The sequence below is a fragment of the Lagenorhynchus albirostris genome, chromosome 9 (genome assembly GCF_949774975.1).
Source record: "Lagenorhynchus albirostris chromosome 9, mLagAlb1.1, whole genome shotgun sequence".
Lineage (NCBI taxonomy): Eukaryota > Metazoa > Chordata > Mammalia > Artiodactyla > Delphinidae > Lagenorhynchus > Lagenorhynchus albirostris.
The window spans coordinates 1,543,026-1,554,288 of NC_083103.1; the positions used below are offsets into that span (position 1 = coordinate 1,543,026).

Sequence of the window (11,263 nt, forward strand, 5' to 3'; positions counted from 1 at the left end):
TAAAAAAAAAAAAAAGGAAAAAAGCCCCAGGAGAAGCCAATTAAAGGGGGGAAATAGATCAATTGGCGTCAATTTGGGTTCCTGATTCGATCTGTAATTCTGCACGTCTCCTCGTCAATCCTTCCTCCTGACCGTTTTGTCCAAACCCTTGCTGGACCACTTCCTACCCCAGAGCATCCCCCCCCAGCCCCCAATGCCCCCCCACCCACCCCACCAACCTCCAGACTTCCCACACTCCCCATGACCCTTGCCAGTCTCCAGGGGGCCCTCATTTCTGACAGGCTCCCCCAGGAGGCTGGCAAAGGCGAGCCCTAGGTGTGCTGGGGGGGTCCCCAGATCTCACAGGAGCACACCTAGGGGGTCAGGCGACGCGGCAGGGCATGTCTTGCTTGGCCACAGCCATCTCCACTCCGGCCAAACCCGTTCCTCGCCCAGCACGATAGTAGGTGCGTGGATGCCAGTGGGGTCTGGGGGCATCGGGACTCTCACTGCAGGTGCCGTGGGGTCAGGACGGGTGCCGAGAAGGAGGGGGGATCTGCCTCATCTCGGAAAGATGGAACCACCCGCGCCTGAGCCTGGGACACACACCCTCCCACCCTAGGGCGCATCCCAGGGGACCAGAGAGGAGCACAGGACGCGAAAACCTCATCGCAGGGCAGCTTAGAGAAGAATTTGGGATGGAATGCGGTCTCATCTGCACAATGCTGGGTTTGGGTGTCCCACATATCTGGGTGTGTGTGTGTGTATGTGTGTGAGGGTGTGTGTGTGTGTGTGTGTGTGTGTGGATGCACGTGAGGGTTGTGTATGTGTGTGAGGGTGTGTGTGTGCGTGTGTGTGTGTGTGGATGTGTGTGAGGGTGTGTGTGTGCGTGTGTGTGTGTGTGGATGTGTGTGAGGGTGTGTGTGTGTGAGGGTGTGTGTGAGGGGTGTGTGTGTGTGTGTGTGCGTGCGCGCGTGCAGGGTTGCGTGTGGGTGCGTGTGCTTTCAAAGGTGAGAATTCAGACGTAAGATTTTGGAGCGTGTGGGCGTTTATGCCAATTAAGTTTTATCTGCGCGAATTCGGGTTTTCTGTCCCGTGCACCGCTCCCCGGGTGTTGCTGGGCCCCCCCACTGCCCCACAGCGGTCTCAGTGATGGAAACTACGGGGAGGAACAGGTTTGGGTCTTCGGTGTCACACGACCAGAGCCCAGCGAGGGTTGGTGGAGGAGGGAGATGGCTGGCGAGCAGTGACAAGCCTACCTGCAAATTTGGCGCCTTCCTTTCTCTTGGATGGTCAGTCACAGCCAATTGAAGTCCAGGTCCGAGAGGAACGAGAAGGAAGGGTGGGGGCCGAATTCTTTTATTTTGCCAATTGTTTTGAAGCCAATTTATTTTTAGTATTTTTTTTTTTCAGCTAATTGATTTTTTTTTTTAGGGTTTTCTGGAAAGCTAGTTAGCTTTTCCGGTGTTGCTAAGAAGCCAATTCGTTTCAAGGGGGCCAACACGTTTGTGACTGCAATTTCGGTTGTGTAATTTGGGGGTAATTTGGGGGTGATAATTTGGGAGAGAGGGTGAAAGCCAATTGGTTTTGTACATTTTTAAAGATTTTGTTGTGATTCCCTTAGCCCGATGGAGGGGGCCGAGGAGAGAGCAGCCTGACGTGGGGAGGTTGGGGCACGGGGGCCAGGTCGGGGGAGCCCGCAGACAGGACGGTACAGAGGTTTCAGCGGTGGGACCTGATGGAAAGGTCCGGTCAAGAGGAGGTCACGAGTGGGTGGTGCCGCTTTGCAGAATTACGACAATTTGGCTCACTTGCGATGGCCGGACGCCTCAAGAGAGGCGCCCCCGTGGGCGGCGGGGTCCTGGGTGGGCAGGGCGATCAGGGGGCGGTGACGCTTGGCCTCTCTGAACACCTCCAGCTCCTTGGCGAGCGTGCGACCCCGGCGGGCTCGCAGGAGGGCGGGCAGGCCCCTGCGCAGGCGTTGGGCGGACTGCTTCCAGGTGTCATATTGGAAGAATTTGCCCACGGGGTATCTGGGGAAGTTGTCCTGAGAGGGGAAGGGCCGGTCAAGGGGTGCCTGGCCCCCAGCCCCTGCTCCCCAGCCACCCAGGCCCCGGGGGGACATCTGGGCAACCTGCTGGGGGCTGTCCCTAAACCTTGCAGCGTGCCCGACGTGTGACAGGTCAGTAACTCCCCCGGCTTCTGGTCAACACCACCACGGTTGCGGGGGGGGGGCACGTGGCAAACATGTAAAGGACTCCCTAGCTGCGCTTCCAGCTAAGGGGCTGCCGCGCCCGGGTCCCCTGGCTTAGAGGTAACAGCCCCAAGGGGCTCCAGAGAGGGGAAGGGTCCCGGAGACGCCGGTTCCCCTCACAGGGGCCGGGCTGCCCACAGGCCCAGAGCTGGGGGGCTGCCCACGGGCCCAGAGCGTCCACAGGCCTGAGCTGGGGGGCCGTCCACGGGCCCAGAGCTGGGGTGCCGTCTACGGGCCCAGAGCTGGGGGGCCGTCCACGGGCCCAAGCTGGGGGGGCCGCCTTACCGGAAGCACGGTCGGAGGGGTCGACACGTCCCTCTCGGACTTGGCGGGGGTGGCGCAGTAGGTCTCCAGCAGGGCCAGGTCGCAGCTGCGGAAGCAGCACTCTTCCACGATGCCACGGCTGCGGCGGTTCACGCGGCTTGCCGGCCTGCCTGGAAGTCCCACAGGAGGAAGGAAAGGGCACGTCAGCACCAGCGCCCCAGGGGGCTCCCCAGGGTTCCTCCAGCCAGACCCCGCCCCTGCCCTTGGGACAGGATGCCTGTCACCTTGCAGGGACAGCCGGCCTCGGCCTGGAGGGAAGGAAGAAAGCGAGAGGGGGGCGCGCAGGGGCCCCAGAAAGGAGAGAATGGACAGCGGGGTGAGTGCGCTCCAGGACCAGCCCCCTGGCCTCTCGGTGCCTCCCTCGTCGTATGTAAAGTGGGCACGGCCTCCTGGTCCACCACCAGGGGCTGTTTGGAAAATGCACGGGGCCCGGCCCCACATCCTGGGATCCCAGGGTCCTGACCCAAAGGCCTGCTGGGACCCAGGTGCCATCCCTGAACCAACCAGGAGCCTGGGTGCCTGCGGCCCTAGAGCCGCCGCCGAGACAGGTAGGAATGGGAGGAAGAAGGAGAAGACGGGAGGAGAGGAGTGAGGACCTGCAAAAACCACGCCCTCCTTTCTTCCCGTCCTCCCCCTCTCCTCCACGCACAGGCTCCAGACTCAGCTGCAAGGAAAAGCCCCCGGCCTGCCTTCCGCCATCGGTGGGGGGAGGGAGAGGAGCCCCTAGTAAGGGGTCCAGGTGCAGGGTTGAAAGGGTTGGGGGCTCAGCCCGGCCCTCCTTTCAGGGAAACCTGGTGCCAGGGGGCCACTCCCCGGGCGAGGGCCAGCCAGCACCAGACCGTACGGTGCTATCTCCTGCCCCCAAATGTGGCAGGAGACAGAGGCCACAGGAGAAGCCAGGGCAGGCAGGGGCCTCAGAAGCGTCAAGAAGCAGGAATGTTTTTTAAAGAGAAGCTCTGACATGCAAGACGGGCATTTTCGGCCCATTTCAGAGGGTGGGTAAGTAAAGGCTGCAGAAGAAGGTGCCTTGTGGTGGGTGATGGTTACGATGAGCCTTACGGCCACTGCCTGCTTGCCCCAGCCATGTCCCCACCCACACCCAGCCCTGAGCAGTGTCCGGCTGAGCCCAGGGGGAGCACACACTCCCTCCCCCCTCCAGGGTCAAGAAACTGCTCCCCAGTTTCTCCCGTTATCCGGATGGACACTCTCCGGAACTCCCCTGACCCGTCCTGCAGTTAAAGAAACTGAGGCCCAGACTGCTGGGAAGCGAGGGCAAGAGCCCACACCCCGAAGGAGAGCTCACCTCCAACGGGGGACCCGCCCTGCCACACAGGGCACAGGGGCAAGGGAGAGCAGAGGTCTCCACGTGCCCAGCCAGCTCCCGCAGGTCGGGAATCAGAGAGGAGGGCGAAGAACAGAGCCCTCGGGCCAGCAGGCGGGCGCCCTGCACTGTGCCCTGCCCCTCGGGTGCGGGTCCCACCCAGGCCTGGGGGCCCCGGCGGTCCCCTCCTGCGGATGCAGCCGAGCGTGGGCCAGGCACACTCACGCCGCCAGCAACGTGTGCTTTTATTCTGACTGGTTTTCAACCCATTTGATTCCATTTAAAATCTCACCATCCACGGGTATCTGCCCGTTGCCAAGATGTGGGCAAAACGTGCGGGGAAACCAGTGCCCGCAGCCCTGCCCATGGGCAGGTCAGGGAGAAGCAGGAGGGGAAGGGCTGCCTCCCTGTGGGGGCCTGGGTCACCCCGCCCGGAAGCCCGGCCTCCAGCCCACTCTGCACCCCACCCGCACCTGCCACTTAAGGTCTGGTCCCCCTGTAGATACCACCGTCCACTCCCCCTCCCACCTGCAAGAAATCAGGGAGTGCGGGCACCGCCCAAGCACACCGTAAGTGCCTAATAAATGTGGACTGCGAGGGCGTGACTGCGATCTCCAAGTGTCACAGCAAGGGCCCCGGGCTCATTCACCGCCGAGGGGCCTCCCTGGGCCCGACCCCCAGGCCAGGTGCGCTGAAGGACCTGCAGAGGTGTCTGACATGCGGTAAGGAGGACTCCGGCATCTATCGAGCACCAGCTGCGTACACCCCTCCGCCCTCGCCCTGCTGAGCTACTTACTGAAGTAGAAGCCGCGGTCCCCGCAGACAAACTGGAGGGTGTCCACCAGCTCCCCGCCGCACAGAGTCTCACTGGGGCGGTAAGCAGCATAGCAGCACGAGGCGAAGGCCAAGAAGGCGAGCAGCCCCAGCATCGACTTTCCCACTCGGATCCCCATTGGTGTCTGCGGGCGGAGACAAGAGGCGTGAGCCCACCGCCCCGCCACGTCCAGGCCCGGGCCCCTCCCACCACCCGCCAGCCAGGGCGTCCCGAAATGCTGGCCCAGCAAGGGGATGCGGGCCTGCTCCCTTCGGGGACACTCAGCCCAGCCATCTCCTAATTTAAAGTCCAGTTACAGCTTTAAAGCACGGCTTTCTCCTTAATCTTAATTGTTTTAATTACAGAAGAGCTGGAGCTTCCACTGCTGACGCAGGCAGGATGCAGAGCTGCCCCGCGTGAAGGGCCGTGTGCGGGGCACACCTCTGAGGGGCACCGAGTGCTAGTCAGTAATTTCACGTGGGGATCCCCATCGTTATTACTGCAGGGGCTCAGCCACACCCAGAGCTGCAGGGGCCAGTGCTGGACACTGGACCTGGCCTCCATCCTATGATGTCATGGGGGCGGGGCCGGCACAGGGCAGCGGCCACTCCTCGGGCCTCCCAGCGCCAGCCAAGATGGCAGACGGCCCCACCCCAGCACAGAACATGTGCATCTCAGAGGACCGGCTGAGCAAGGGTGCCAGGAGGACCAGCCTCCCTCCCAAAGCAACAGGGGGGTTCTGCTGGGCCAGCACCACCCTCCTCCCTCCCGCACTGCCTCTCCCACCCTCTCAGTCTGCGGCTCAGCAAAGCCTGGGTCAAGGGTCCGACGGTCAGCACGGCAGTGCCAGCCACGCTCCCAGGAGCCACCTTCTCCTACATCACTCAGTCCCTCGCCCCCAGTCTGCCCTGGGCACCCCAAACACACATAAAAGCCGAAAGCCTCCTTTCCAGGCCTCGCGTCACACTACCCAGGGCCAGGGACCTCAAAGTCCCTCCAGGACCGCCAGGCCCTCTCCCCATTTGGGGTACCCAACCCCACCCCAGGAGCTGGAGAGAACAGCTCAGGCCACCTAGAGGCCAGACCCCCGGCCCCTCAGGGTACCACCTAGAAGGAGAGGCACATCTCAAGACACACCCCCTCGCAAGGTTTTGTGGCTGCAGACCTGGGGCAAGGGTTAACCAGGTCCCCGAAGGAGTCGGGGGGCTTGAAAGGGACCTTGACTCCTCTTGGGACGCAGCGAGCCACCCCTAGCCCTCCAAAAGGTGGAAGCCCCCCAGGCAGGCAGCCCCAGCCTGCCCTCTGCGGGCCCAGGTACGAGCCCCTTCTGGGGGGACAGCCTCGGCCGGGTGCCCCTGAGCCCCGTGGCACCCGCAGGCTACCCTAGTAAGGGCCTGGGTGGAGCTGCCCACGTGTGTCCCTCTTAGGCTGTGCACCCAGTGAGCACAGAGGCACCGAGCAGCACGCCCCTTGCCAGCCTGGAGCAAGGCTGCTGCATGCTGGGCCCAGGGGAATTTTGATGCAATAAATCGTGTAGGAAATGAGGGGCTGCGAAGGAAGCACAGTCTCGCTTAAGCTCCTGACAAGCAGGGCCAGCTCCGTGGAAGATGGAAACTGCCGCCTGGCTCAGCTCACCTCCTCCCTGCACCAGACCCCAGCCTGTCTCCCGACAGCCCGGTGCCGCCCCCCCCTCCAAATTCTAGGAACAAATTTGTCCAGCTAGGGACTCGGTGCCGTCCGAGCGGCAGCCCCATCCTTCTGCAAGCCCAGCCACTCGGTGCGGGGTCCAGTCCAGGGCACCAGCAGAGAGCAGAAGACTAGACGAGGGGCATGCAGCTGTGCGGGCCAGGTGACCAAGCGGGCAGAGGAGGGAGGGCAGGGGCGACAGGGCAGAGGCAGAGGGGAGGGATGAAGGGGCTGGGTGGGAGGCCGCGGGCAGGGGCCAAGGGGCTGAGGCCGGAGCGGGAGGGCAGCCGGGTCCTCGCTCAACAGCCCCGGTTACCTGCAGCTGGACAGGAGGCTCGCTGGGGCTGGAGGAAGAGGATGCGGGAGGAGGAGGCTGGAAGGCTGCCTCAGAGGAGAAGCCAATGTCCAGTTTGCAGGCTGGTCAGTGCCTCAGCTTTTATGTCTGAGCCGGCTCCTCCCAGCCGCGGCTCCACCCTACCCCCACCCCTCTCCCTGCTGACCACTCCCCCCGCCCCCTTTGCTCCCGCCCCCTCCCTCCTTCCAGCCGTTCCCTTCTCTGCGGCACCCCCAACCGCCTTCCCCACCATCTCTTAGCAAAGCACGGGGGGCGGGGGGCTCATCCTGCACCCCCAGCCCATCCTGGCACCGGGAAATGGGGGCGGGGGTGCAGGGAGGGGGGCTGCTTTCCACCTCCTTGTCTGGAAACTTCCATCTGCCCACTGGGGCAGGGGCAGTTACCCTCTCTGGGTTGTCCACTGCTGCCCTTTCGAGCCCTGGACCAGGCCCTCTCTCCAGATTACTGGCTGGCAATGTCGGGGACAGGGAAAGGGAGGCTGGAGGGGGTGCGCTGCGAATGCGGTGTCTGGCAGGACTCCTTTGCCAGCTCGGCCCCCCTCGCTCCATCCTGGCCCCGCCCACCCAGTTTTCCTCTCTCGGTCTTGCTGGCACCGAGTCAACATACCAGGGTGGGTTTCTGAGACTTGCGCCCGTCCTCGTTGCACTGCCCCCCGCCCCCGCCCCCGCGGCACAAATCACAAACTTTCAGCAACACCCCCTGCACCCGCAAAGCGACCAGGAAGTCGCCTTGCAGACAGCTCACACCTCCCCGGGCACTTCCCAAGTCCCCACCCCGCCCCCCCCACCCCTCGCCCCCTCCTCCGCGGCACAGGGCAGAGCGCGGGGTTCGAGACGCGGAACGTGACCGACAGCCCCCCACCCTGTCTGCCCCGGGCCCAGCCGCCCCGGCCCGGCCCGGCCCGCACGCAGCTTACCTGGAAGCCGGCGCAGGGGCCGCCCACCTCCCTGCTGCGTATTGCAAACCGAACAGCGGGCGTTGGCCCTCCTGCCGGGCACTCCTCTGCCAGCGCCGCTCTGGCCGAGTCGCGGGGGCCGAATGTGCGACGGGGCAGAACGGGGGGATGGCTTTTTTGGGGGGGTGGGAAACTCGTCTGATTGTTTGGGGAGGACGGGCTGTCTGCGGGCTGGGGCGGGCCAGATGTTGTACTTTTAGGGGGGGAAAGGGTATCGGGAAATGAGGTCAGCTGTTGTATCAAGGATAGAGAGGGGCAGAGATAGTGAGAGAGACAGAGTGAACGTGAAAAGGGGGGGGCCGAAGAGAGGGCGAGAGAGAGAGAGAGAGAGGACAGTGAGAGACGGGCAGGCGCACAGCGGGAGAGAACAGCGAGGAGAGAAACAGAAAGCGTATAATTAATCCACTTTGGGACGGCGAAGGCGAGAGGGCGGGCGTGGAAGGGGAGGGAGTTGGAGGCAAGGAGCTGGGGGGGGGGCGGGAGGGAGCAAAGGGAAGGCTGCGGAAGAAGAGAGGGGGCCGGGACCAGAGGCCGGAGAGGGGACGGGGAGCGCAGAGAAGCGAGGAAAGGGCGCAACGTCGGGGGCCGGGGAAGGTGCTGAGGGGGGCGGAGCGGAGGCGTCACCCGGGCCGCGGGCGCCCAGCTCGGTTTGGGCCGACGGAGCCCTCGGCCGTCGCGAGCCCGGGCCTCGGGGGGGGGGGCGGCGGTGGCGGCGCCGGGGCCGCTCGGGACGCAGCGAGGAGGGGGAGCGGCCGGGCTGCGCGCCGGGGAGGGCCGGGAGGGAGCGCGGGGGATGACAACGCCGGCGGCCTGCGAGCCGGACTGCCTGCGGGGGGGACCGCCTCCTCGGGCGAAGCGGGACGGGCGTTGAGGTAGATGAGGAGGAGGCGGCGGGGGATCCGCAGGCCGGCGGAGCGCGACCCCGCCGACGGCGCCCGAGATGGGAGTCAGCAGCGTGGCGGCGGACGGCGTCGACGCGGGGCCGCCAGCCGGGTGGAGGCGCTGGCGGGCCGAGCGCGGGCGGGCGTGGGCCAGGAGGCGGGGGCGGCCGGAAGGGGGGGGCCGGGGGCCGGCCTGGCCTCACGCAGCTCCGCCGGAGAGCAGGCGAACTCCGGGCGCCAACGCCCGGCTCTTATAGCCGCGCCACCCCGCGGCTCGGCGCCCGCTCGGGCCCCGCTGGCCGTGCGCCCGCGCCAATGGGCGCCCGCGGGGCCCTCGCCCCGCCCCCGGACCGCCCTCGCAACTCGAGCCAAGGGCGGGGGGCGGGCTTGGGGTCCCGGGGGGCGGCGGTTGGGGGGGGGCTGTGGGGTGCGCGGGGGCGAGATTGGATTGGGGGCAGGGATCGGCAGAGTTCGAAAGAAATCCCGAATCGCTATTCTAAAGTGTTTGGGGGCCCCGTCTTAGGTTCCGGGGTGCCAAGGTCCCCGCATTAGTGCACGGGGGACGCGGGGCGACCAGGTTGGGCGGCGTCACACGCCCTAGCGACGGCCAGGTCCCCGCGCCCGGCCAGGGGGCTACGCGGCGAGGGTGCCCTGTCGGAATGCGGGCGCAGGTGGCTCGACACTGGGTCGGGGGTCCCCGAGTGCCGCTGGGATGTACAAGGGAAGTGGGGAGTCCCTGGGCGCGGGCGGGGCGCGCAGCCGCCACCTGCCCGAGCAGGCGCAGCCCCTCGAGCCGCAGCCGGAGCCCGAGCGCCCCCCGGTGCCGCGCGGGAACCGGGGAGTAGCCTCGGCGGCCGCCAGGTGCGGTACGTGGGGAGGGCCGGCCGGGCCAGGACCGAATCTGGGCCAGGCATGGGGCCGGCCCGGGCTGCGCCTGCCGGGAGAGATACGAGCAGGGCGGGAAACATCGCTCAAATCCTACCTGCATGACCGGGCTCACCGGGGTGCATCTAAGCAGCTCGCCTTTGGGGCCCACCCAAAATATCCGGATAATAGTTCCCCCGTCCTCAGTGCGTTGGACTTGCGCAGACTCGGGTTCAGCCCCAGGGGCCACCACGATAATTTGGGGGTCTGGGGAAACCATCTCCTGGAGAGTTTGGACGATGTAAGAAGTCGTTGTGATTTTTACCAAGTCAAAAACCACGCACGAGCCCCCGCGCCCCGCCCGCCCCCAGGAGCCCCGGCAGCCAGCGCCCCTCCGAGGGGAAGGGGCCGCCGGCGGCGGAAGCCCGCGCGCGGCTCGCCCCCTCGCTCCGCCATCAATCACGTCGCCCGCGCTCGGCGCGCGCCTCCCGGAGTCCTCCGCCCGGCGGCTGGCGGCGCCGCGCCGCCCGAGCCGGGTGCGCCTGTCCTCCGCGTCCCTCCTACCCTGCGCCCTGCCTGCCCCGCTGGGGGGCCGCCGAGGCGCTTTCCCCACGACCGTGATCTTTGCAGAGAGCAAACGAAAGCGGCGCGGGTTTCAGGGCGCCCGGCCTAGCGAGCGCGGCCGCCGAGGGGCTAGCCCGCCGCAGGCTCCCGCGCCCCGCGCCGGTGTCCCCGGCAGCCGCTCGGGACGGCGGCGGGTGGGTTTGGGAGCCGGGCCGGGACGCGAGGCGGCGGGGAGCTCACCGCGAGGCTGGAGGCCGGAGGCTGCGTCCGCGGGCGCGCTAGGAGCCGAGGCAGAGAGCGAGCGCTCTGCAACGGGCGGCGGACGCGCTGAAGGTGAGCGAGACCCCGGGGGCAGTCCCCAGTGTCCGGGGGCAACGCCCAGTCCGTTGGAAGACCCGGGGACAATGCCCAAATTTGGGGGAAACTGGGGGCAATGCCCAGTCGTTTTCCTGGACGCGGGAGAAGCACTGCCTGCGTCCTGGAGGACACGCTGCTGGGCCAAGTGTGTTTGGGGAACACAAGAGAAATTTTCCAACTCCGAGGAGCTCCGGGGACTTCGTAGGAGACGCAGAGAGGCCCAGAACCAGTGCCCGTGGTACGCGGGATTGGGGAAGCTGCAGAGACCGCGGCGGGGCCGGGAACAATGCCCAAAGGCCGGGAACGCAAGTCAGAGCCGCCTGATTTGCGGGCGAGAGAACGAGTGTCCCGAAGTGGGGACCCAAGGGAGGTTGCGTCGGTGTGGGGAACTGCGATTCACGACTAAATTCGAGACTCCAGAAAGAGAGTCCGAGTCTGAGGACCGGGGGGATTTCTCCCTGCAACTGGGGGACAAGGGAGCCGCGTCTAAAATGTGGGGACCCCAGCATCTGGGTCAGCAAGTTTGTGGGGGGTCCCACTTTGTGGCGAAGTAGGTTTGGGGATGACCCGAGGAAAATGCTCAGCGTGAAGCTTGGGAGAACCCCAGAGGCGTACTGTCTAAAACCGGGGGAAGAAAAACAATGGACACATTTTGGGGATCTAGGCAAATCGTCCATGCGGTGGAGAAGAGTGGAGATTAATTTCCACAACTTAGAAATTCAAGTTAGTGGCCTGGACGCTTGCATCACCCAGGGAAAGTAACTTCCATAATTGCTGTGGCTTTTGAGAAAATCCTCAATGTCCTTTAGAGAGTCAAGAAACACGATCTAAATTCGGGGCAACCTGGGGTGTGATCAGGACATTTGGAGAATGCAGAAAATCAATGTCCTTTTATATCTTAATTTTTAC

At 65.2% G+C, this 11,263-nt stretch overlaps 1 protein-coding gene across 3 annotated transcripts; it reads right to left on the bottom strand.

The window, feature by feature from the left end:
- Positions 1–1,564: 1,564 nt before the first annotated feature.
- IGF2 (insulin like growth factor 2) lies at positions 1,565–8,168 on the bottom strand. Of its 3 annotated transcripts, none has more exons than XM_060158208.1 (4): positions 7,650–8,168; positions 4,674–4,837; positions 2,519–2,675; positions 1,565–2,026 (listed from the first exon to the last, which is right to left on the bottom strand). In XM_060158208.1, the coding sequence occupies exons 2-4, from the start codon at positions 4,829–4,831 to the stop codon at positions 1,787–1,789; spliced, it is 555 nt and encodes a 184-aa protein (XP_060014191.1). In that variant the 5' UTR covers positions 4,832–4,837; positions 7,650–8,168; the 3' UTR covers positions 1,565–1,786. The 3 variants fall into 3 exon arrangements, with proteins under 3 accessions (XP_060014191.1, XP_060014192.1, XP_060014193.1); XM_060158209.1 differs by having other exon boundaries at positions 2,519–2,667; positions 4,675–4,837; positions 7,650–8,164; XM_060158210.1 differs by lacking the exon at positions 7,650–8,168 and adding an exon at positions 6,695–6,806.
- Between the last annotated feature and the right edge of the window lie 3,095 nt (positions 8,169–11,263).